The following is a 27,731-nucleotide window of genomic DNA, read 5'->3' as shown; positions in this document are numbered from 1 at the left end:
TCCAGGTGTTGAACCATGTGTCAAACCTTCAGTATCCATTTAAGGCAGATTTTCTCACTGTTAGGATTTTGCTGTCAAATTGTTCTTGCTGAAGTCATGTTGTTGACATGGAATTTCCAAGGTTTTTAAAATTGAACTGAACATGTTTGCTGCCATTTATCCTCTCAATGTGCACGGCATTTTTGGATTTATTACAATCATAGATTAAAGCACAAAAATCTGAAATTTTCATTGACTGTTCCACCTCATGGTGTATTGTGAAATCCCCTTCATTCCAACATGGAGCTAATAATCAGTGAAGTAATTGATCTGTACCGACAAAAAAAAAATGAATAATGTTGTTAAATGCTTCCTTTATGATTATTTATTGGATTTTAGTTTGTTCATGATGTTTCAACTTGTACAAAGCACCATGTGTATGCCTTAGTCATTATTTCACTCTGGAAAACTCTCAGTAACCGATTTGATACATTTCAATTTCATTTTCTCGTTATCTGTTTTGTAAAAATTATTTAATGTGACCTAAATTAAGCTACAATGAATTGCTCTTCAAGAAAGTAAAAGCTCCTACCATTGCAAATCAATATTTTTGTAGATTCCATTAATCATTACATCATTTCCAAATGAAAAAAAGTTATGCTGTCTTAAAAGAAGTAATATATATCGTCTTCTTCATCTCGTACTGATTGAAGGTTCTTATAGAGAAGGGTAACATGACATATGGCAAACAGGTGCATTTGCAGCTTAGGATACCAATGAGGTTTTGTCCTTTTCCAACCAGCCGTGTTCACAGGTCCAGAGTCATACATGGCTAAGTTATATTAAATCTGCGTGTGAAAATTAAAATTCCCCAAGGAAAGAACCATTGATCTTGCACCCCCCTGCATACAGCCCTGTATACATCACCATCAGTGGAAAAAATTGGTAGAACAGGCAATGCAGCCTTTAACTACTATGCCAGTGTGTAATTATAGGGAATAGCTGTTATCCCAAACCAGCAGTGCACAATAATGTCATGCAAGTGAAAGCTGTTGTGCTTACCCAGGCCACTCAAGTCATCAACTTTAGCATGAAGAACAGGCAGCAACACAAGAGACCATCTGGTTGGGTTATCCAAACTGCAGACCATTATTGATAACAAACATAGAGGTCTTTGACCAGTGCCACCCCTTTCATGAAAAGAAAATGATTTTAATCCATAAGGATGCAAGTGGAAACATGCATTTTTATGCTGCTGATCTGTCAATTGCCAGAATTCTTCTATTTTGTAACAATCCACGCCTCTATCCTTAATTGAAGGCCACAAAGACATGACGATAGGCTGTTGTTGGATTAAACCCATTGTCTCTAGCTACCCAAGTGAAAAATGAGGAGTGCAGTATCATGAGATTCCAGTGTTACCTGAGTCAGCCTTTAACATGCTTCAGATTGTAGGGTTTGTGATTCTACGGGTGCTGTCATACACCCTGGATAAAGTGTCCCAAATTTCTGTACCAGCGAACCTTACACTGTTTTACCTGACAGTAACAATGCTGCAGAATACTGCTGCAACCAAAAGCTAGAAGAGATGTCTGCCTAAATAACTGGATAATTAGCAAAACTATTAAAGTGGTGTCAAATAAAGGACACCGTTTGTTAGATGCTCAACAGAACCAGCCTAGCATTTCTAGTAATACAACCAAAATAACTCCTCACTTAAATAGTATTTTCTTTGATTGCATTAATATGCTTCATCGAAAAACCTCTCATCACACATGGAAGTACAGGCTATCCTACATTTTCATGGATTTTTAATAGTTTGTGGTGTAGTTCTTCTTAAAGAGAGACCCCCAGTACTTCAGATTTCAAAACTTAAATTAGAGAAGATGGTTTTGCGGCTATTCCTTTCCCTTTTCATTTGTACAGTGACATTGAGCAACAAACAGCTCTTCAAAAACTACTGGTTTCCAAAATCCTACTCCTTGTCTCTCCCATACTTGGGCCAGATCATGCATTTACTTAAAATTACGAATTAAGAATCTCCTCTGCACCCCCTCTACTGCAGTACATCATTTTACTCTGTTGTAGAATTGCATCAATTAAGATCTGGTTTAAGGTGTCCAAGAGTGAATTCATATGACCTAAAATCTAAAATGAAGCAACAATGGTATTTCTCTTACTCACGTCGGTAATTATATAATGTAGCTGAAGCCAATAGTGTAATAAAAAAACTTCTAAATGTACATGCATTATGCTAAGATCATTCATTCTTTTCACATGAGCACGAACCCCGCCAAATGGCCTGCAGAGTTTGAAGAAGGCAGCTTACCACTACTTTCTGAAAGGCTATTAATGGCTTTTTCCTGTTTTTGTAGGAAAATTGCAATTTTTTTTCTGGACCAACTTAAACGAATAGAAAGCTAACTCTTAACTTTTCAGCCAAAAATGGCGGCTCTGACAATACACCCTCAGGATTCCATTTAATGTTAGTCTGGATCCATCATATCCATCAACTTACAGTGAGAGTGTTACCAATTGAGCCAAACTGACAGTTGAAATATACAATTATCAGTATATGCCCACCAAAAAATAATTGGTTAAAACCTGACTTTATAGGCGCCTGCTTTTTCAGCATTGTCCAGGTTGTTAGCCATATCTCTGCAAGAAATTAAATCAGCATTTCTTTTCAGATTATTGATTTCTCACTGAGAAATATTTTGCTTGCATAGCCATTGATGTTGTCAATGGAGAGTACCTAACAGAGTCTGGGAAATGTTGTTCTACTCAATGTCTGTAACCTTCCTTCAGTCAGTCCTACAACCCTCCTGATCATCTGAGGACTTTCCACTTCTGGGGTCTCACACAATTTTGATTTTCCTCTTACAACCATTGGATGGTTGTGCTTTCAGATAGCTAAGCCCTACGTTCGGGTGTCTTTCCAACACCTCTCCACTTTTCTGTCTCTTGGCAAAAGATATTTCTTCTAATTTTCAATTTCTTGGTGACATTCCATATTGATGATCCCTTCCTCATAAAATGAAATATTCTCACTGTGTCCAAGTCTTCTGCTGAATGTTCCTGAGACTTCTCTCGCAAGACAAAGTAGGTCCTAGCTGCAGAAACCTTCTTATATGGTTATGTGTAAAGAAGGTTCAGAAAGGATGTGACAAAAAGAAGTCATAAGAGGTAAAGACAGGCAATGAAAAAAGATTGGCAGCTAACATAAAGGCAAATTGCAAAATCTTCTATTGGTTTATCAAAATATTAATCATTATATCAAATGAGGAGAGGCTAAGAGGAAATTAGATAGAAGCTTTCAAAGTCATTATGGGGCAGAGTGGATAGGTAGAACTTGTTCCCACTGTGAAAGGATTAAGAAGCGAAGGGCACAGGTTTAAAGTGAGGTGAGAGAAAATATCTTCACACTGCCCGGAGTTAGGGCATAGAAAGCACCGCCCAGAAGTATGGTGAAGGCAGGTTTAATTGAGTCATTCAAGAGGGCGTTGGATAATTATTTAAATAGGAATAATTTGCCATACAAATTAAAGAGTTATCGGGAAGCTCCAGGAGATAAGACAAAATGCTCAGAGATGGTGTAGACATGATGGGCTGAGTGTACTCCTCTGCGCTATTGCAACAATGTAAATTCTGTACTGTTTTTTGTCGTTTTTGTTGTTGATGAAGAGGGTATCATTTGAAGATTCATCTTTGGCTGTTATTGTCCATCTTATTATACCTGGGTAAATGTAACAAATACACTAAAAAAATTAGAAATGGGCTTCATGTGTAATTAATTGCTGACCCAAGATATTCCTCCTAAAAGAGACGGTACGTTAGTTTCAACCGCACCATTTTGAGCTGTCATATTTCCCACAGTCTAATGCCTGACATTTCTAATCAATGGTGAATTATCCACTGTAATATAATAACATTCAAAGGATTCAGTTGGTATAGTTCACTTTGAAAGTGAATCAGGCTTTTGGCACTAGTCCAACTCGATGAGATGAGTGCCTGGACATGACTGTTAAAAATCTCTGCGAACCTGTTAAAATGATGAAATACAGAACACATTGGAAGTATTTTAACACTTTCTGTTGTGCCTGGTACATCTGTCTGTTCCGTCAAGAGATCAATGCCCAATGCCAAATCAGTTTTCTTATCTGCATGTTAAATTCTGCAGATACATAGTGATGATAGAAAAAAAATCCTAAAAACTTTATTCAAATTAAGCTTCTGGGAGAAATGCCCTTTAGGTCTTAGGAATTTATTTTTAGAGCAAAATAAAGTTTTGAATGGGTAAACATAGTACTTAATGTTACTGTTTTAAAATGTGTTACTGTTTTAAAATGTTAAGCTCTGACATATTCAAAAATAAATTCATGTGTAATCAACGTTATTGTAATTTTAACCATTTTATAAAAATTCAAAAAAATTGTTTCTGAAACGTAATTAAATTAGAATTGTCAAGAGAACTTATATATTAAATTTCTCACTTCGTGTTATTCTGTGTTATATACCGTTGAACACTGAAAATTGCTTTGAAGTTGTGGACTGAATACACCAGTTGATTAGCAAACTGCAGGCAAACTGGATTTTAATCATGCTAACAAATATTTTGTTAGGATACAAAAGTTTGAATTTTATAGGGCACCATCATCCTGAAGTCTTCATCTAATAAAGTGTGGGGGTATCATGCCAATCTTCAGGATAGCTGCATTAATTAAATGGCTGGCTAGCCATTAAGTGAATCAGGTAGGATTTCAATTTGTTAGAAGCAGGAAAATCCTCACCTCAGAGAGCACCAGTTGTGGTGGGCACTGCTAGTACTGCACTCTGGGCTTGAGGGTGTGTTGAGCAGTGGACTGGGACATGGTTAGTTGTTACTGAAGGTTCTGGTGTTTGAAAGACCCGGATTGGAAGAGAGCTTTGAGATTGGAGGGTGGTTGGTGACACTTGCTGGGGCTCGAAGGTCCCTCCTTTCCCATCACCAATCTGTGCAGGGCTCAGCTGGGTGAGTGCTGTGGACCTCTTTCTTCACCATTAAATCTTGGAGGTAGTCGTGCATTAAGGCTACTAAGTGGGCGTTTGTAAGGGTCTCAACTGACCCAGTGACAAGTGGGCTGCCTGACACTGCCCCTTGTATAAAAGTTCCATGGTATAAAAGCAGTTGAGGGCAGGAGTGGGCAGGGCCCCACAGGTGCAGGAGGGTAAAATTCAACTCTATCCAAAATGGCTTTGGGCAATTTATATTCAATTTCTAATAGGTACAAGGTCAATAGCCATAAACAAAACAAAGATTATCACTCAATCGACATCCTTGGAGCAAATTTAAAACTCAATATCCATATCATAGTATGGACTTAAGAAAAGGAACTTTTGCCTTAAAAGACACCATGTTGGACTGGAGTATTTTGAGTTTTATCTTCCTTCTGAAGGCCAATCGTATTATAGAGCGAAGTTGCCCATTTCATCAGAACAGACTGTTAATATTCTACCTTCAAAAGGTAAATTATACTATGTTCAGAAGCAGTAAAAAGAAATCAGTCATTAAACCTATTTTAATCATGTTGATAGCATTGATCTTCTATGTTAATGATAACATCCATCATTGAGAAGAAATGATTAATCTCAACTTCATGGGTTTAACAAGCTCAGTGTGAACAAGCAGAGGCCTGGTATTATGTTTGGACTGGAAACGTTTGACTTTCCTAGATTTATCCCATAACAGATCTGGATGTAATGATGAAGCACTTAGATTGTTATTAAGTGAAAATGAAATGTAATGTTTTCAAATGCATGTTAACTGAACTAGCATAAAAGTCACGCTCAAAATAAATACTTTCCCCTTCTATTATAAATTATAAAAGCCTACTAACATGTGAACAGTATTATAAAGTAATATTTGTTATGATAGAATATATGTAGCTGAACTTTCTGGATTAGGTAGCAGTCCTAATATCAGGATATGGTCCATATCTTGAACCTGGAAGTGACCATGAAGGGATTACAGGATGTGATTATTCTGGAGGCTAAATATGAAGCTTCCCCTGAAGGTTCCATCCAGTTCAGGACAGCAGCTAAGTTCCAGGGTCAGTAAATCCAATCAGTGTTCCTGGTGATCTTTACTGTGACAGAAAGGCGATGGCAAGGGTTTTCCAAAGTTGAGATGATATCAGGTGTCACTGCATGCCTGAGAGTTAACAGGCTCACTGCTAGGCCCCTTGGACATTGTAATGAAGGGGCCCTGGAATTGAACTCTATGGCATTACCTTCTGGCAGATCTGTCATTGAGACATAGAGGTTCTTACTCCAACGGCTCCACCAACTCACTAACAGGAGGCCAGGAGTTCAGTCAGAGGTGTAAAACTGACCAAGGAGTTGACCTGATTCGTTGTTTTCTGGTTTTGTGATTGGTCTAGCTTTCACATCACCTCCACAGTCTCAGGAGGATCGTACCCAGTGTCTCAACCTGAGTACTGATGAAAAGTGCCATAGAGATGGTGCAAAATGGAGTTGTATTGCATTTCTCTTTACTAACACCCTCGGTTATAGGATTACAGTTTTCTGATTGACTAGCAACAGCAGCTGGCCATGTGACAGTACTATTTCATTCACTTACATTTGATGTTTAAATGAAGGAAGCAAAAACTGGCTAAACTTAAAATGACTTTCATTATGTCTGCTGTTTCCTTCGTAGGGCTATTAGAAGATAAGTGCATTAAATCATCAACCATTGCCGCAAATCCATATTGCTGTTTTTTGCAAAGCACAGAATTGAATCGTGAGCAGGATGTTGTGATGCTGACAGCAGGATTATGGGTTGAGTTTGGAAGTTTGCTTTATGTACAAAGAAATTAATCGAGTAGTTCAATAAACTTAAGAAAAATCTTGAATTTCAGAACACAGAAGTGGAAACACACAGATGTCTAAATTAACTGAGAATCATTGTTAGTATATCCATGCAAAAGTAAAGTTTTGAGACTAAATGTTCCGGAAAATTTTGTTCCCAAAATTTAGCTAGTGCTCATAAAGACAGTGCATCACAGGAAGCAAGCTAAAGGAGCCATGAGTAGGAGTGTCTGCAAAGTCAGCAGCAACTGGGAAAGTGAAACAGGGAATCTGTGAGGGTGAGAGTGAGGCAAGGAATCTGTGAGGGGGGGTGAGTGGGGCAGGGAATCTGTGAGGGGGTGAAGGTGGGGCAGGGAATCTGTGAGAGGGTGAAGGTGGGGCAGGGAATCTGTGAAGGAGGTGTGTGGGACAGGGAATCTGTGAGGGGCAGAGTGGGGCAGGGAATCTGTGAGGGGGGAGAGTGAGGCAGGAAATCTGTGAGGGGGGAGAGTGAGGCAGAGAATCTGTGAGGGTAAGAGTGAGGCAGGGAATCTGTGAGGGTAAAAGTGAGGCAGGGAATCTGTGTGGGTGAAGAGTGGGGCAGGGAATCTGTGAGGGTGAAGAGTGGGGCAGGGAATCTGTGAGGGTGACTCAGAATAACCAGCCATTATCTAATTGACTGATGGAACAGATCTGGTGAGCTGAATGCTTAACTGCTGCTCTTCGGTTCCAGCGTATTGTAGAATGTTTCAGCAGGTCAATCAGCCCATGTGAAGTGAGGGCTATATGTTTGACATTCCAGTTACAATTAAAAATGTCCATACCTGCAATACTCTAAATGAGACCAATCATAATTCCAAGTTGTGCAAATGAATTATGTTTATAGATCTATGCTTGTATATTTTCCATTAACATCAGTAATGACGTGTTTAGTGTGTTGTGTAAAATTATTAACAAGTTTATAAACAGAGGAAACATGCTTTGGAATCAGTTAAGCAGAGGTTTACTAGAGTAATAACCTGGAATAAGTGGATTTCTTAATGAGGAAAGGATAGACAGACTAGGCCTGGAACCTCTGGAGTTTAGAAGACTCAGAAATGACTTAAAATGAAGCCTGTAAGGTCTTGGCCTGGTAGATGTGGAAAAGATGTTTCCTCTTCTGAGACACTCTAGAACTGGGGGTCATAGTTTAAAAATAAGGGGCTGTCCAATTAAGACAGAGATGAAGGAACATTTTCTCTCTTGCAACATTGAGTCTTTGGAATTCCCTTCCACAAAAGGTTGTGGCAGAATCTTTAAATATTTTCAAGCCATAAATTGACAAACTTTCATCCCTGTGGTAATCAAGAATTTATCGGGGATGCAGAGTTGAAATTAAAACCAGATCAACCGTGGTGGAGTACAGTGGACCAGGCTTGAAGGGTTGAGTGGCCTGCACATTTTTCCTCTTTAAATGTTCATATTAATCTATTTTAGTGATTAGTATCAATACAGTGTAAAAAACTTCAAATAAGTTATAACTGCTTTCACATTACAAGACATTTGCACTGATTTCAAAAGAGTAGATGAAAATAATTACTTAAATTATGGACACCATTAGAAAGCAATTTCTTGTTAACAATGACAGCTATGAATGGTAAAGAACACAATAAGGAGCTTGTCACAGAGTATGAAAAGTAAAGATTTCCAACAATCTGGAATATTTTGAAGAATAAGGAAAAACCAATATATTCAAAAGCCATTGTGGAAGAAAAATCGTAAAGTCATTTGTTCTTCACAACTCAGTAACTCAGAAAAACCTGCATTGTGTTGTAAAACAAATTACCATAACATATGAAGGAGAGGTATTAGATTTGCATTGCAGTGAAGATAAGTACTGTAATACATTTCTTCATGATAAAAGCATTCAGGCCTCATTAATAGGTAGGTATATTAACTATCTCTAAATGCTATCATAAATAACTTGCTATTAACAGCTTTACATATGACATTTGTATAAAATTTTGACATGTGAACCTGTTAAGTAATTGACATATCTATACCATGGGTAGAGAATGGTAATGATTGTTTTGACATGGGGTGAACTGAATCCTTGAGAAGTTAGCCATGAGGTTAATCCTTCAACATATGTCACAGAAATAGGAGGCATAATAAATAATTCTGAGCACTAAAGTAAATTCTAGGAGTTATTAATAAAAAGAGGCATGAGTTTAAGCTAGTAAATGTGGAAAAGTGGAAGGCATTTGCTATGCAGCTACACAACACATAAAAAAGCAGCAGCTTATGTGGTTAAGACTATTCGAAAAGCTAATGGGCACAAAACAATATTACGCAGCACCAGCATAAATGAATGTGTGGGAATGTGAAGGGAGAATCCTGGAGCAAGGCAGAGAGGGAGCCAAATTTGCCTTGTTTGGCCTATTTACTACCCCTGCGCTTGATCCTTAAAGGAACCTAAATAAGATAAATGAACATGCTTGCCTGTGTTATTCCAATTTTTGGTGCAGTGACCGGAAAATATAGCCTGACAGGGAAATTATTGCTACTCTCCCATTCAGTCCTTGCATTAAGTTACAGTTCAGGCTCTGAGTACATCATTAGAGCCCAATGCATTGAATTAAGAACTGCTTGAGAAATGTGTACATGCTGCCTGTAATTTCAAGTTCTGGTCAGTTACAAGAGGGCAGGAAAGGAGTGGGTCAGTCCCCTCACTTCATTTACTGCTATCTGCCTGATAAAGAGCAAGTAAGAATTTACAGAATGGCCAATACATCTTATTTATTTCAAAATGGATAGAGATACGTAAATATACCAGTTGGCATCCTTCATAAAATCAAGATTATTAAGGCTGTTTGTGGAACATTCATATCAATAAAATATGTTGCTTAAGTGTTAATCCAACAAACTAATGAATCTGCATTTGTTTAGATTGATTTGATCTCCATCCACACGGCTGGATTTCATAACTGTATGTAGCTTCCTTACCTATGACAAAGTGAGATCCCCTATTCAGTGAAAAGGAGTGCTGCGTCTTTGATAATTGTTCCTGTGTTCAACTGAAGAACTCCATTCTGGAAATAAACTGTAAGGAAACTATGCAAAGAATAAAGACACAACTCTAGTGAAATTCAAAGCCCTTTGCCCATGGTTGGATAGGGGAATATTGTTTGTTTAAAGTTTTGCTTAGCAGTAGAAATGAAAAGCAATGTAATTTCATAGAACATAGAACATTTCTCTAAAGAAGAAGCAAAAGCAAAGCTGTCATTTTCCTCTGTGATGCAATGATATGCCTGTCACATTTCCATTGCTGACTGCTTGTTGTTTTTTGACAGTAGAAAAGGCTTGATTTTAGTTTGGACCCTCATCTACACTATAATTTGAGAATATCTCCTTGTATGTTGTAGACACATCAGACATATCTCCAGACAGAATTCTAATTTGTGTCGTTGTTGCTTTCTTATTCTGACAGAGCAGTAGGTGCATGAGAAAATCAGAAATGGAACAAGCCAGGATAAGTCTCTTCCAACTTTTACTAATGTATCATAAGGAGACTTTGGAAGGGTTTTCTCACTGGTATTGAGCCAGCGTGTGGTGTTTGGGAAGGAAGTTGAAGTTAGATAAAACTGCGATAGCACTCTTCAACTTATATATATATTTGCCTTATAATATAAACTTTGTGAACACTGGACTATCTAGATGACTATTCATAGTGTAGTCATTGTGTTGGTTCTGTTTGTTTTTGTATTTCTGCACCTTCTCTGTAGGTATAGCACTTTATTCTGCATTCTGTTCTATTATCCTGATGTACTTACGTAAGGTGTGATTTGTCTGGAAAGCACACAAAACCCAGAAAATCTTTCACTGTATCCCGATACATGTGACAATAATAAATCAAATCAAATGACTGAAATTTGAAATTGAATACTAAAGGATTATTTACTTTTTAATGAAATATTGGAGCAAGCATTCAGCAGAGCCCATTCATTCAGCAGTTGCAAATTTTGTAACCCTCCTGATGATGAAATACATTATCACAGTAATGTTGTTGGTTGGTTCACTGTGCTGACTAGTTTTCATGCACATGCTTCGTCTCCCTTCTCGATGACATCTTCGGGGCTGTGTAGCCTCTGTTGAAGCTCTGTTGTTCAGTCCCGCTCTGAATTTGTATGGTCTGTTCTGTCACGGCGGGCAGTCTTGTTTCCAGTTTTGTACCGTAGTGGTATGTCGATGGGGTCTATTTCAACATGTTTGTTGATTATATTGGTGGGTGAAAACCAGTTCTTTAGGAATTGTCATGCTTGTCTTTGTCCCACTTGGCCTAGTGCTGTAACTTTGTCCCAGTTAAACTGATGTCCTTCTATATCGGAGTTTATTGAAATGAGGGAGAGTTGGTATTCACGTATACTGGTGGCGAGTTTCTTGACCGTCTATCCTATGTAGTGTATCTCGCAGCTGCTGCATGTATTTTACATAACACATTTGCCCTGCTCATTGTAGGTATGGGGTCTTTCATCTTTGAGAGTAACTGGCCAACTGTGGCGTTTGGTTTATGTGCTATAATTTTACCAAGAAGCCGTAGGAGTCTTGTAGTCAGTTCTGATGTCTCTAATATACGGTTGTTGGCCAGTGTATTGGGAGAGGCAGTGTCTTCTTGGTGTTGTTTATTTGCCAGGCATTGGTGGACAAAGTTGTTGAAATACCCATTATTTGTAAAGACTTTGTATAGGTGCTCCTCTTCATTTTTGCGCAGCTCTGGGGTGTTGCAGAATGTTATCGTTTGTTTAAACAGAGTCTTGACACAGCTCTGTTGAATGCTGGAAATTTGAAAGAAAAACTTAAAATGATGGATTTACCTCAGAAAGACCATTTAGGACAAAAAAAGTTCTATTTACACAGTCCAATAAACTGTGCATTGTTGTGAACATGAAGAATTCCAAAAGCTCAAGAAAATGCAGTACTCTAACAATAGGAAGAAATTACCTTGTTATTTGGCTGAGGTAAAAATAAATTAATTGTGAAATAATATTTTAAGTTCTTTGGAAATTCTCCAATTAGATGTATACTTCAGAAATTAAAACTTATAGGAAAAAGCAGGGCAGTGAGACTTAGAGTTCAGAATATTTGCAATGAGGTGAAGGACTTCTTTCTGTGCTGTACAATTTTAATGTTTTATTGAGATTTTACGCCTTGGCTTGAAGAATCTATGATGTGAAATTCTAGCATTCTAACACATTGATTACTTATACTTGTTTTCCTTCTCAGTGTTCTGGATGATGAGGGCAGTAATCTGCGACAACAGAAGCTTGACAGACAGGTAAGGAGTTTAAGTGCTACAGATACTAGAGTAATTTGGTTTCCCTCTCCAAAGAACTGGCTAAAATATATTTTTTGAATCAGTCAATGTTTGGCTAAATAATCAAATGTGACTGGCGAGTGTAAATCCTTTGGGAAATGTCATGCTTATAAAGTGCAGTCAAATTCCTTCACTTTGTCTGCTCCTTTTCACTTAGAGGATCTAGGTGGCGTTTTCGTCGGTCTATTCCACACACTACAGTGCATCTGGTCCCCATAAAGCACACTTGAAAAACTCTGCCACCAATACATTCATAGAATTCCTGTGTCCAATACATTGCTCTCCCTTTGATCAGTATCTCCATCTACTTCTTCTGAATCTTCCTTTTCATGTTGCTTTTTAAACGCTTGGAATCATTGGTTCATGGCATAGTGACACTTTGAATCACACCAGAAATAAGAGAGGTAAAGACTAATGGCGTTATTGCTCAAATCTCCAGAGACCCAGGTAATGTTTAGGGATCTGGGTTAGAATGCTGCCATAGTAGGTTGTGGAATTTGAATTCATTAAAAAAAATCTGGAATTAAAATGTTTAGTGATGGCTATGAAACCGTTGTCAATTGTTAAAAATGCCTACCTGGTTCTCTGATATCCTTTATGGAAGGAAAATGCCATCTTACCTCACCTGGCCTCCATGTGACTCCATACCCACAGTGATGTGATTGAGTCTTACCTGGCTTCTGGACAATGGGGGATGGGAATAAATGCTGGTCTAACCAGTGCTGCCTAAATCCTGTGAACAAATGAAAAAAAAAATCAGGTTACAGCCCTGAGCATTTCTGGGATTTGTTTGCTTTTTGTAATTATCGCATTTTCTTCTCTTCTCAAAGTTATCAATTGCATTCCTCTCTGCCTTTTTATTAGTTACGGTTCTTGTTTTCTGCTGTTGCATGAAACTAATATCTAAGTGGTCTCTCCAAGTTATTAACATTGTGGCATCCATTTTCCACTAGATTGTTGTTGGTGTTATGAATGCTTTGTGACCTTTGTTCTAGTAATGTGGGATTTTCTGCAAATGTGACTCTTGTCAAAACTAGAAGTCTCACTATAAAATCCAAAGGAACTGTAAATGCTGTAAAAGTTATGAGAAAGAGTCATTGGACCCAAAACGTTAACTTTGATTTCTCTTCACAGATGCTCCCAGGCCAGCTGAGCTTTTCCAGCAACTTCTGTTTTTATCGTAGAAGTTTCCCTATATTTGATGCTTTGGCACACACCAATAACCTGAATGCCAGCACAGATTGGGAAATTTCCAAATGAAATTTTTACGGTCTAATATACAACCTGCTAAATTCCATAATGTATATATACTTCCATGGTACTATCCTCAGTCTTTCTAAATTCATCAAAATCTGGCTGTGCCTCATAAGCTGTAAGTAGATCGTCTTTTTGATAAATTTTATCCGTGAAAGTTAACAGTCCGTCTAAACCTTTGTCCATGTTCAAGTTATCAGGTTCCAATTCCAAAAAATAGTCTTTGCTTCTTATCTTGTTTCTGCATAATAACAAACATCTTAAGGCCATACATTGCTTCCTGGTTGGTGAAGAAGTAACTCAGTCTACATTGTCATTCAATTCTTCCACTGATCACAAGGCTCATTTTCAGAAGATAGGGGTTGGGTAATCATAACTTTATCAAAACTTTGCATCTTGACTCAACCATTCTCTGGTAACAGGTCTTATACTTACAAAGATAACTGAATTTAAATAGAATTCAAGTCCACACATTTAGTAAGAGCTTTATTTCAGTTAGTCACACTCTGTAAAACTCTCCATTGATTACTAGCTCCCTATTTTTATACAATCACTTCAAACTCAATTAACTCTTAATTAAAATATACTTTATCTGTTCCCACATTCTGTTAGATCTTAGACATACCTTCAGGCTATACTAAATAGTAACATGATGGGAACCTGCAAATGGTGACTTTACCACATTCATTGAACAAACATTAAGTTACTTTCTAAAATCTTCTCACTAATCAAAAGCAAAACCCTACAGTAATTCACGAAAGCTTTCCTAAGTCAGAACCTTCCAAATGCACAATCATTTTGAAAATCTCCCCTCCCACTACCACATCCCAAAACCAGCCCAGTTCGGCCCCGTCTCCCTAACCTGTTCTTCCTCTCACCTATCCCCTACTCCCACCTCAAGGTGCACTCCCATTTTCTACCTACTAACCTCATCCCACCCCCTAGACCTGTCCGTCCTCCCTGGACTGACCTATCCCCTCCCTACCTCCCCACCTACACTCACCTTTCCATCCCTGCCTCATTGACTGTCTGTCTCCTCTCCACCTATCTTTGCCTCTATCCATCTTCTATTGGTCTCCCCCCTCTCCCTATTTATTTCAGAACCCTCTTCCCCTCCCCCATTTCTGAAGAAAGGTCCAGGCCTGAAACGTCAGCTTTCCTGCTCCTCTGATGCTATTTGACCTGCTGTGTTCATCCAGCTCTACACCTTGTTATCTCAGATTCTCCAGCATCTGCAGTTCCTACTATCTCAGTATCATTACAGATTTATGTTAATAAAAGCCTCAAAGCCCAAATACAAACAAATCATTGGTCTAGATTAGAAGTTACTTTGTAAGCTGAGCGAGTCTAAAGTTCACTGAAATCTCCGACAAATTGAAAGTAGTTATATGAGCTTAGTCAATGATTAACACACATTTATTTCCTGCAGCGCGCTTTACTGGAACAGAAGCAAAAGAAAAAGCGGCAGGAGCCTCTAATGGTCCAGTCAAATGTCGACAGCCGATCAAGGACTCGGCGAATGAAGCAATCAGAAGAGCAGGCCCCTCTGGTTGAATCTTACCTTAATAGTAACAGCAGTACCATTTACCATGGTAAGTCAATGCTGTTTATGTGTCCCTTATTTTAAGTAGTCCGATCATAATCTTTAGTACTAAATTTCACTTCCCTGTGTAATTAACATTGTCCAATTTGAATTATTAGGTAACTAAATTCTTTTAGATTAAAAAGGTACTTTCAATCATCATATGTATATTGTAAGCTCATTGTGTGACAGTACTCCATAGATGATTGTTTAGATGAACATGGGAGACTATTTCATTATTTTCAAACAGAAATTATGCCATACATTCTTATGTTAAGCAGGGCTCAAAAACTGTTTTATTTTCAGGATTCCTTTCAAGATTTCTTAAGGGCTACTTCTTGATTTTTGAGGCTACATTTTATCCTTTTTCAGTCTCACCAACTCCGTCATTACCTGACACAGTCAATTTATACCAATTCCTCTATGTCTGTTTATGTATGGGGAATTTGAACTTGCGCAGAAATAGAATTAGAAGAATTCATCAGTATCTCCAATAATCATCACCATTCCATTAATGCCAAAGCGCCAACACACAAGAAAAGCATTCATTTCCTGGGAACCACAATATTTAATTTGGCACAAGGCAGCAGACATAAGTTAGCAATAAATGCTTTTTTGAAAATAAACTAACTTACTTCTGTACAAGAAAAACCCAAATCCTAAACTTGCTTTCTATGAGTGGTAAGGTCCTAGCTATGTTATTATATCTTTGTCTCTAACACTGTTTCTGCACCCCAAGTATTCATAGTATGTAAATTGCTTTGAAAGATGCTAACACGTAAATGCTAATCTTTATGAAATAAAATTGTCCAATATTAAGATGTACAATTGACACAGTGGGTGGAGTTTTCCCATTTTTGGTTAAAGTATTTTTCTCGAGTGGGATTCATGTAGTCTAATCCACAATGGCTTAGAGAGTTTTTTCTCACACAATCTTCCACTCTTCATCTTGTTAATTACATAACTAGCCTCTTAAACGTCTATTTTGAGGAACCACGTGTCTGGAGACGTGGAATTGTTTGCCATTCCTGGGACATTCTGCCTTCATCCCTATTTAAATTCCTGCTGCACATCACTTCCGATGCTGTAAACCAGGAACTGCCATTCATCCTGAGGTGTTTCACCATTATCACCAAGGCATGGCCTAAACGAAAGGAAAGACCATTCCTGCTTCGTAAAGAGGGACTTCAGAATTAATATGGATTTCACAAGCTTCAAAATCTCCCCTCCTCCTACTGCATCCCAAAATCAGCCCAGCTCGTCCCTGCCTCCCTGACCTGTCTGATGAAAGGTCCAGGCCCGAAACGTCAGCTTTTGTGCTCCTGACATGCTGCTTGGCCTGCTGTGTTCATCCAGCTCCACACTTTGTTATCTTGGATTCTCCAGCATCTGCAGTTCCCATTATCCCTAACCTGTTCTCCCTCTCTCCTATCCCTCCTCCCACCTCAAGCCGCACCTCCATTTCCTACCTACTAACCTCATCCTGCTCCCTTGACCTGTCCGTCCTCCCCAGACTGACCTATCCCCTCCCTACCTCTCCACCTATACTCAGCTCTTCTGGCTCCATCCCCACCTCTTTAACTTGTCTGTCGCCTTTCCACTGTTATCCTCTATCCATCTTCTATCCACCTCCCCCTCTCTCCCTATTTATTTCAGAACTCTCTTCCCCTCTCCCTTTTCTGATGAAGGGCCTAGGCCTGAAACATCAGCTTTTGTGCTCCTCTGATGCTGCTTGGCCTGCTGTGTTCATCCAGCTCCACACCTTGTTATCTCGGATTCTCCAGCATCTGCAGTTCCTGTTATCTTTAGAATTAAAATTAGGTTTTATTGTCACGTGTGCTCAAGGACATGGAGTACAGTGAAAAGTTTACAATGTTGCCACTCATGGTGCCATCTTAGATACAAGGTACCCAGGTAGAAAATCTTAGGTAAAGAATATAAAAATAAAGAAATAAGTAAAAAGTTCAACATTACAGTTCTTGTCAGTACAAAGTATTAAATACAAAATAACATTAAAAGTTCCAAATTACCGTCCTTCTTTAGCCATGGGCCTGCAGTCACTCCATGTTGGGCTTTCCCCACATGGGCTTGATCTGTTCCCACACCGGGCTTGATCTGTCCTCACACTGGGCTTGATCTGTTCCCACACCGGGCTCGATCTGTTCCCACACCCGGCTTGACCTGTTCCCACACCGGGCTCGATCTGTGTCCCACACCGGGCTCAACCTGTTCCTACACCGGGCTCGGTCTGTGTCCCACACCGGGCTCGGTCTGTGTCCCACACCGGGCTCGGTCTGTGTCCCACACCAGGTTCGATCTGTTCCCACACCGGGCTCGATCTGTTCCCACACTGGGCTCGATCTGTGTCCCGAACCGGGCTCAACCTGTTCCCACACCGGGCTCGGTCTGTGTCCCACACCGGGCTCGATCTGTTCCCACACCGGGCTCGATCTGTGTCCCCCACACTGGGCTCGATCTGTGTCCCCCACACCGGGCTCGGTCTGTGTCCCACACCGGGCTCAACCTGTTCCCACACCGGGCTCGATCTGTGTCCCCCACACTGGGCTCGATCTGTTCCCACACTGGGCTCGATCTGTTCCCACACTGGGCTCGATCTGTTCCCATACCGGGATCGATCTGTGTCCCACACCGGGCTCAACCTGTTCCCACACTGAGCTCGATCTGTGTCCCACACCGGGCTCGATCTGTGTCCCACACCGGGCTTGATCTGTTCCCACACTGGGCTCGATCTGTGTCCCACACCGGGCTTGATCTGTGTCCCACACTGGGCTTGATCTGCGTCCCACACTGGGCTTGATCTGTGCCCCACACCGGGCTCGATCTGTGTCCCACACCGGGCTTGATCTGTGCCCCACACCCGGCTCAACCTGTTCCCACACCGGGCTCGATCTGTGTCTTATTCCAGGATCTGTGTCCTATTCTGGGCTCAGTCTGTGTTCTGCAATGAGCTCGATCCGTGTCCCGCTACGGGCTCAATCTCTGACCTGCAATGGGCCTGAATTGTCAATCCCTGCAGTGGGCTTGATCTGTTGATCCCTGCGCTGGACTCAATTTCTCCATCACGCTAGGTTTGATGTGTTGATACCCATGTCTCTGTGTTGCAGGAAGGTGCTGATGGTTTGGGTAAAGGTAAAGGTGGGCTGTTCTTTCCCTTGCTAGGCATAGGATACCGTGCCAGACGACAAAGCCAGCCTGAACCCAAAATGCAGCTCAGGCCAGTGCTGTGTCCTGGACGAAGCAGGATGGCCAGCAGTGCAGTAAGTTCAGTGATCTTCTGTGCTTCAGCACAGTAAATGTCACTTCTTCTCTCGGCTAGCCCTCACTCACAGACATCACTTACGCTGTCTCTGCCACTGCAGTCTGCTCTCACCAAAGCTCATGGACTGCAATTTTTAATATTAAATGCATCATGTCCATTCAAGACTCTTACCCATCTCATCCTCCCAAATTATAGCCTTTCCTGCTCTCTGTATTTCCCACCCTCACAACCTTTTCTGCTTCTGAGTGACTGTTAACTATGTGTTCATACACTTCCTTCAAACTCAATCCCTCCCTTTGTCATATTGCTGGAAGAGTCCCCCCACCCCCAACCCACACTGATGTCTCCACAGTATCCCAAATGATCTGCGCATAAGCCCCAGACTGGTTGCACTTGACCTGCAGAATTGCACTCCATTCCCGAGACTGCAAAGATGTAAATCCTTGCATTCTGATAGGACCAAGTACCTGACTGACTGTAGTCAATCAGGTATGGAATGGAATAGGTCCCGCCCCTTGACTGACTGTAGTCCCCCTTGATCCCACTAACTACTGTTCTCCTTTGATTTTCACGCATGGTTGTTCAGTTGAAGTACATACGGTGTGTTTGCTGTGTGAACTGCTGGCACATGTTGAAATTATGACATTGATGTAGCATAGTGTCATACAGCTGCTGTAATGTTCTGTGTTCCCAATGGAACAAGCTGCCTGCCTCTCTCTCTGCAAGTTATAGATGCTGGCAGCCTATACCTGAATACTAAAGATTCTGTGTGCTAAGAAAGCAATGTCACCCACACAGATGGTGGTAACCCATAAATCAGTACTGACATCAGTGAGAAAGTAATGTAAAGTTGATGGAATCTGGCAGACTCCAAGTAAACGGAAAGCAAGTGACCACTGAGGAAGCAAGCTGATTACCATAAGATGCATCTTGCATGTATATATGAGATGCCTGTCTGTTACTACATGTAAAGCAATCTGTGCAATGCAAGACTTAGTTGTCCCTAAGTTCCAAAGATATGTGTTTGAAGGGCTGAAGTAGTTTTCAAGTTGTTTCGATAGCCGACCTGATGATGTGGCGAGACTTGTGGTTTGTCATTGATAACTTGCATAGCTGAAGGTTCAAAGTGGATGGTGGTCATGGAGCCTATGGGAAAACTATTGTGAAGAAACAGTTGGTTTTTGGCCAGGACGAGCATTTGGCATGCTCAAGTTGTCAGATACCTGCTCTGATTTACGTTTCAAAAATTTGCACCATCTAGTTTCTGAGGAAAGGAGGAGTGTTGAGAGTGGCATTTAAATGAGATGTGTAGGGCTTTTAGTATCCCTAAGTGCATAGAAATATTATTGTCCATCTCTAATTGCACTTGAGAAGGTGGTAGTGATCTGCTTTCTTGAGTTATTACTACCTGAATGGTGTAAGTGATTACATATCACTGTTAGCAATGGTGCTCCAGATTTAGAACACACTGACAGAAACAAAACAGTGATATATTTCCAAGTTGGGATGGTGAGTGGCTTGACTGGAAACTTGCAAGTGATAATAGTCTGCCATCAACACTCCATCACCCATTGAGTAACAGAATTGAGCCATTTTAGATGTAAATAGAAAGGAAGTTTTCATTTTGTAAGCTTTGCATTCCCATGAATAAGTTTAACATTTTGCTATCTCTCTTCCCAAATGATTAGGTATGTTTCAATTACAGCCAGTCTCTCACTTACAGTTAACCAACATTTATTTAATGGCTACACAGATTATTAGTGATAAGCTTCAGCTTGTTGTACTTTAATTTTACAATTTTAATATCTGTCATTAATGCTACAGATTAAAGACTAGTGTACGTCACTCACAAGGAGAAATCTGACATTTTGATCAATGAAAAAAAAATTGGTCCAGAATTCTATAATTTCTTCTCCTATTGTTAAAGGAATAGAATTATAATCATAAAAATAGCAGCAAAGGACAATTTCAAAACAATGTTTTAGAGAATGTCATGAACCTTTTTGCCATAAGAAATGATGTCATTGGATCCCATTGATAAAATTATTGTTTTGTAATCAGACTTGGTTAACCATTATTCTCTCTGTATATTGACTGAACCAGCCGTTCAGTAAGCTGCTATGCCATTCCTTCTAGTTGAATGAAAAGTGCACATTCAACATCCAAACAATACATTGATGAATATTACGACTTACTAATGGTCTACAGTGTAAGACAAATTTGGTCTTATTTGTCAGATGCTATTTTGCAGAATTTATTTTCCAAAGCTGAATTATCAACAGTTGATTTAAAGTACGTTTTGCAATTTCAATAGCACATCTCCTCAGTAACTACATCTACCTTTTTTGATAAATCTAATTAATTCAAGTTTCAATTCTTCATTTATCTCAGGATTCTTCCTCAGTTAAATAGCATTCTTGGCTGAAGCTGATTTTTTTGACCCCAACAGCAAGCTGACACAGAAGAATTAATTTTGTAACTTTAATAATGTTTTATATGGTTAAGCTGACATTCATTGCGGAGTGGTTCAGACGTTGTCATTTTTATCTCTGGGACTTTGATTGAAACCTAGCTTGACTTCATGGAATGAGAACCTTTATGTTTCACTATCTGCTAGGACCGCCCCTCCTGTTGTGAAATGATCTCACGGAATCGTCTCACGTAATCACACACCACAGAAGGGAGCCTAAAAGTTCTCATACCTGTGCCAGCTTTTTGAACAACTCATCCAATTAGTTCCATTGTCACACCCTTTCCTCATAGCGCTGCAACATTTTTTTTGCGAGTTTGCATTTTAATTCTACTTGAAGATTTAATATTGAATTTGCAACTGACGTCTTTTCAGGGTCATTGTAGATCACAGGAATTAACTAGGTTAATAAAAGGGCTGATTGATCTGGTTCTTTTGCTCATTAACTTGTTTGTTTTTCTGGTTGCTGAGCCATCTGCAAGTGGCAAGAGCTTCTCCTTACTATACAATAGCTAACATCTTTATGAACACCCTTATTGAATCACCCATTCACATTCTTTGCTTTCAGAAGAACAGTAACAGCTTTTCCAGCTAAGCATTGGAAGCTCCTGAGTCGGGAGCCATTTTAGCAAACTTTCTTTGAACCATTTTTAGGACTTTATCATCATTTCTAAAGCATTACACCCGAACTGGATATATTACTGCAGTTGATTTAATACGATTTAAAGTAACCCTTAGTTTTATACACTATGCTTCAATGTTAAAGCTAAGATTCTCTTTTACTATTTTAATAGTTTAATCAACATGCCCTGCCTTCTTTGAAGATTTCTGTTTGTGAACTCCAGGAATCATTGATTGTGAATCTATTTTAAGTTTACCATTTATAACATATTTCCTGTCCTCATTCTTCTTCTCTGTATCGATCCCTCCTCGCTTCTCAGTGTTAAATTTCATCTGTCAGCTCATTTCACAAGCTGTTTATGCCCTCCAGACACTTACTATTATCTTCCTCACCACATATTACTTTCAAGTTTCTTATTGTCCACAAACATTGAAATTGCGCTTGTATAATAAAGTCCAGGTCATTAATGTATATCAAAAAGAGCAGTGTTCTAAACACCAACTATTTATTTACTTCCCTCATTTATTCCCTGATGTACTAATTTTAACATGCCCACCAACTTAAATGAAATAAACATCACATTTACTTAGTTATACATTTTAAATTTCAGCTGCTCAAGAGCCTTAAAATGGCAACTTGGTGTATCTTTTACAGGGTATGGGCAACAGCCTAATAAATTGGTAATTTCTGTCAGACACCAGAATAATTTCTCCATGAGAAAATAACTTTGCTATTCAGGTATTGATGTTGAGGCTGAGGTGCATTGTTGGGACGAAGCAGAGGGGACCATGTATTGTGTGACTTTTTTTGCTATGCTATGCCAACTGTTGGACACAGAATGATTCCCTGTGGACCTCCTGCAGCTACACCTTGTGATTTCAAAGACTGGCCCCAGAAAATGTCATTGCCAGATATTCCTTCACTCACTGAATCATGTTTTTAGGACTCCCACTGACCTGTTTTGGGCTCGTTTTGGTCCCATATCAGTGGAATGTTCCCTTGAAGATGCGAACAGTGACTCTCACCACTGCTCTGCCATCAGTACCTGCATCTGTTTCTGGATCTAGCTGTAAGGAGGCTTGTGTATCACCTGTGCTAACATCACTGAAAACATAATTGTTATTTAGATACGATTGGTAAAAATGTGGATTATTGATTCTGACATTGATATTCACGGTGGTCTGTTCAGATTAGCCTTGAATTGTATGCATAAGATGCATGTAGCCATCCTTCACCCTGTTGTATAATTCCTGGCCCAAGCTACCTTTTTTTAATTCATTCATGGGATAGAACATAGAACATAGAACATAGAACAGTACAGCACAGAACAGGCCCTTCAGCCCATAATGTTGTGCCGACCATTGATCCTCATGTATGCACCCTCAAATTTCTGTGACCATATACATGTCCAGCAGTCTCTTAAATGACCCCAATGACCTTGCTTCCACAACTGCTGCTGGCAACGCATTCCATGCTCTCACAACTCTCTGCGTAAAGAACCTGCCTCTGACATCCCCTCGATACTTTCCACCAACCAGCTTAAAACTATGACCCCTCGTGCTAGCCATTTCTGCCCTGGGAAATAGTCTCTGGCTATCAACTCTATCTATGCCTCTCATTATCTTGTATACCTCAATTAGGTCCCCTCTCCTCCTCCTTTTCTCCAATGAAAAGAGACCGAGCTCAGTCAACCTCTCTTCATAAGATAAGCCCTCCAGTCCAGGCAGCATCCTGGTAAACCTCCTCTGAACCCTCTCCAAAGCATCCACATCTTTCCTATAATAGGGCGCCCAGAACTGGACGCAGTATTCCAAGTGTGGTCTAACCAAAGTTTTATAGAGCTGCAACAAGATCTCACGACTCTTAAACTCAATCCCCCTGTTAATGAAAGCCAAAACACCATATGCTTTCTTCACAACCCTGTCCACTTGGGTGGCCATTTTAAGGGATCTATGTATCTGCACACCAAGATCCCTCTGTTCCTCCACGCTGCCAAGAATCCTATCCTTAATCCTGTACTCAGCTTTCAAATTCGACCTTCCAAAATGCATCACCTCGCATTTATCCAGGGATGAGGGCATCGCTGGCTAAGCAGCATTTATTGCCCATCCCTAATTGTCCAGAGGGCAGCTATGAGTCAACCACCTTGCTGTGGGACGTTGGATGCCTTCAAGGCAGAGATCGATAAATTCTTGATCTCACAAGGAATCAAGGGCAACGGGGAGAGTGCAGGGAAGTGGAGTTGAAATGCCCATCAGCCATGATTTAAATGGCAGAGTGGACTTGATGGGCTGAATGGCCTTACTTCCACTCCTATGTTTTATGGTCTTATGGTCTTATGGTTCTGGAGTCACATGTAGGCCAGACCAGGTAACGGTGGTAGTTTCCTTCCCTAATGGACATTAGTGAACCAGATCAGTTTTTCCTGACAATCAGTAATGGAATCATGGACATCATTTGACTCTTAATTCAGATATTTTATTGAATCAAATTGCACCATGTGCCACAATAGTTTAGTTTATGGCAAAGACTAGCTCTGGGTGCATGTCTTCCACAGTCAGGCTGCTGTTTAGGCCAAATGTCAGGTAGTTACTGAAAAACTTATCCATAGGATCTAGACGTTGTTAGTAAGACCAGCTTTTAGTGCCCATCACTAATTTCCTGAAGGTAGAGGGTATTGAATAGTTATGTCAACTCATGATGCTGTGTGAGTTGCTCTTCATGACGGAGGTTGCTGCCATTAATCTCTTCGAGTGCAGGAAGCTGTTTTGATTTGCATTGCAGAAGAATCTTTTATTGTTAATAGTGTATGGTTTATTGCCAGTTGGCAGGTAATTACAGGGTATATTGATATGACAGATGTCGTTCCAGAGGTGTTGAGGAGGACAAGATATTAGGTGGCATTCCTTTGATATTGTAAGCTTTTCTACTCATGTTGAAATATCTAAATGAGCGGTACATATTGAATCCCATGGCATTAACCCCTTCAGATCATTCCAGCCCATATATAACAATGGATTATTAAACCACTCCAGCCCATTTGGGTAAATACACTCTCGGTGATGTTAGGAGGAAAGTTCCAGGATGTTTCCCCATGACAATGAAGGCACAGTCATATAGTCCCGAGTCAGGATGTGCATGATTTGAAAGGCAGCTTGCAAATGACATTATTTCTATGCATCAACTGTCTTTGTCCATTGGGTTTGTTTGCAGGTGTAGAAGGTGTTGTTGAAGGAGACTCAGAGAATTGATAGAGTGGATGACAGATTGCTGCCCCTGGGCATTGTTGGCAGAGGAGTGAATGTTGTAGGTGGTGGATGTGGTGCCAGTCAAATGGTCTGCTTTGTTCTGGATGGTGTCAAAATTCTTGAGTGTTGTTGGAACCATACTTAGACAGGAAAGTGGAGAATATTCTGTCACACTCCCCTTTTTGCCTGTGAATTGTGGATAAGCCTTTGGGAAACAGGAGATGAATTACTCGCTATAGGATTCCTAGCCTCCGACCTGTTGTAACCACAGTACTTGTATGGCAGGTCTAGTTAAGTTTCTTAGCAATGGTAACCCCCAGGATTTTAATGACAGGTGATTCAGTGATGGGAATACCATTGAATATCAAAGAGTGATGGTTCGATTTTCTCTTGATGGATGAAGATGGGCTTTGTCCGGTCGAGTGCAAATGTTTATTGAGCTGAGTTCTTTTCTTCAGGTATTGCTGCAAATTTAAACAACATGTAACACCCATTATCTTAGAAATACTTCTTAAAGCTTTTATTGAGGCCAGAGTGATTATTAGAGATTGAAGGGGACCTGTGGCTGGTCTTAGGGAATGTGAATAATCATAACTGATTACCAATTTCTTCTTCGCTCTATTAACAGTCCAATTTGCAACTTCATCTTGAATTCTGTGAGATTTAATTTAAATCATAAATTTTTAATTTAGTTCCTTTTTTGTTCCGTTTACAAAATTTCAATATTCTCCTTACAAATGTGAAGCTCATGACTCTTTAAAAGGAACGTGCATAAAATTTTTATTAAGATTTATCAGTCTTCTGGCAGTCCATTGACATCACACAAACGTTCAGTGACCTTTAAAAACTTTCCATCTCAGAAAAATAAGCACCCTTCTTTCAAAGCAACATTTAGCCCTGCCTGAACTCTATTGACCTTTGTCACTGGTTCCAATTTGGACGTCTACTTCTGGTACGTATGGTATCAGTTTATAATTCATATAACTATGTTTGTGTCATCTAACCATTTTCATGTGAAGAATGATCTTAATATCAACTTTCCATTTTACAAACACAATTGACCAAATTCTAAAGTTATTTAATCACAATGCCTTTTGATTACATGTCTCTTTTAATTTAAAGGCAGTTAACGCGATGTACGACATACCTTCCATACATTTTGAAGATGTAGCTATACCTGTTGCTAGTTGATTGTCATTCTCAATGAGTTGAGGTGCTCCTATTCACATTGGTGGCTATTAAGGGCCTTTTACCCTGGGTGGCCCTGATGTCTGGGCCAACGTTTACAGCTGTGTTCAAGAATTGGGTGGGTTGGGTTTGCCCCAATCTTGGCTCCTGCTGTTCTTATGTAGACCTAGATTTGTTTCACCTATTCCTATTCCATACGTGGAACAACTGTTTTGTTTATATATTAACACAAAAGTTCATACTGTTTTAAATGTCTGCGCAATTGTTCTTTACATTTTGTTTTCATATTCATTAATACTCCATGTTTTCAGTTTTTCCATAAATATCTAATGAATCATATTATAGAAGTAATCCAGACATTCTTTGCTTGACAAACTGCATTACAATAGCAAAAACGTTCCACCTTCATGAGTAGAAAAATGAATGCCTGCTTGATGTTTTATGCAAGCTCCAGGTTAGTATAATAATAGATACATGAAGGCAAGAACAGTGTTTTAAGGTTACAAATTCTGTACTGCAGCTGTGGAACTTAATTCCAATCAGAAGGATTGGAATTGACATCTGGATTTGTCTCAGGAGCACTTTAAATAATTTATTTCTTTTGAAAAAAATTTACATGTTCCAGAGACATGGTTTATTCAGAGAAAGTCTGTCTAACAGATCCTTAGAGATAATTGACAACATGACTGAAATTCTCGTTGGCAAAAAGCCTGACTTGTGCCTGGAGAGATGAAGAATTTTCAATGGAACCATCTTTCTCTGTGACGCTGCCTTGTTTCCTGTGTGGGTGGGTGTTGGATGTGACAGAATGGATATGTGACAGTGTACATACCCCGTGAATATGTCTCTAAGCGTGTTTCCAAGCTTCAACAGAAAATTTCACCCAGTTGGGTTCTTGATTATCCCAGTAGAATGCGTACCCTCTGATGGCAAACATTGATTCTGGTGAAGCAGGAATGAGTTATATGTATAATAAAATGTGAGGCTGGATGAACACAGCAGGCCAAGCAGCATCTCAGGAGCACAAAAGCTGACGTTTCGGGCCTAGACCCTTCATCAGATGCTCCTGAGATGCTGCTTGGCCTGCTGTGTTCATCCAGCCTCACATTTTATTATCTTGGAATCTCCAGCATCTGCAGTTCCCATTATCTATGAGTTATATGTATGATGTGCAATTGTAGGACACACTGAAAGTCCATTGAACTTATGCTGACAGTGTAGGACTACACAATTACTGATTTTTAAAAAAATTAGATTCAGCATACACATGAACAAAGAAACTCAGAAAATAAACTCTTCTGCTTTATTAGACACTGAGTTGTTGTGCTACAGTCCCTTAATGAAGGGTTGTTAGGAAACATATTTATCATTGCCACAGCTAGCTGCAGACACTTTCTGTGATAGGTGATTATTGTTAAAAGCTGCCTAAGAAAATGTCTGCATGATCTATATTCAAGTTATTTTAAAGTAACATTTCATTGGAAACCTTCCAGTTGATCTTCATTATCATAGTTTGATACAGAGCAACATATATCATCTATATTATATCTAAGTAAACTGATCACTGCTGTACATATACATAATTAGAACATAGAACATAGAACATAGAACAGTACAGCACAGAACAGGCCCTTCAGCCCACAATGTTGTGCCGACCATTGATCCTCATGTATGCACCCTCAAATTTCTGTGACCATATGCATGTCCAGCAGTCTCTTAAATGACCCCAATGACCTTGCTTCCACAACTGCTGCTGGCAACGCATTCCATGCTCTCACAACTCTCTGCGTAAAGAACCTGCCTCTGACATCCCCTCGATACTTTCCACCAACCAGCTTAAAACTATGACCCCTCGTGCTAGCCATTTCTGCCCTGGGAAATAGTCTCTGGCTATCAACTCTATCTATGCCTCTCATTATCTTGTATA

At 39.7% G+C, this 27,731-nt stretch overlaps 1 protein-coding gene across 10 annotated transcripts in view; it reads left to right on the top strand.

The window, feature by feature from the left end:
• The window catches only part of tub (TUB bipartite transcription factor), a 358,157-nt gene that overhangs the window by 256,360 nt on the left and 74,066 nt on the right, over positions 1 to 27,731 (top strand). For all 10 annotated transcript variants that reach the window (XM_048546123.2, XM_048546124.2, XM_048546125.2 and 7 more), the window contains 2 exons: positions 12,070 to 12,121; positions 14,844 to 15,006. In XM_048546123.2, coding sequence (XP_048402080.1) covers positions 12,070 to 12,121; positions 14,844 to 15,006 — 215 coding nt within the window. The remainder of the gene's footprint in view (positions 1 to 12,069; positions 12,122 to 14,843; positions 15,007 to 27,731) is intronic.

This window comes from Stegostoma tigrinum, chromosome 17, assembly GCF_030684315.1.
Source record: "Stegostoma tigrinum isolate sSteTig4 chromosome 17, sSteTig4.hap1, whole genome shotgun sequence".
In the NCBI taxonomy this organism is placed as follows: Eukaryota; Metazoa; Chordata; class Chondrichthyes; order Orectolobiformes; family Stegostomatidae; genus Stegostoma; species Stegostoma tigrinum.
This window is presented reverse-complemented; position numbering and strand designations above follow the sequence as displayed.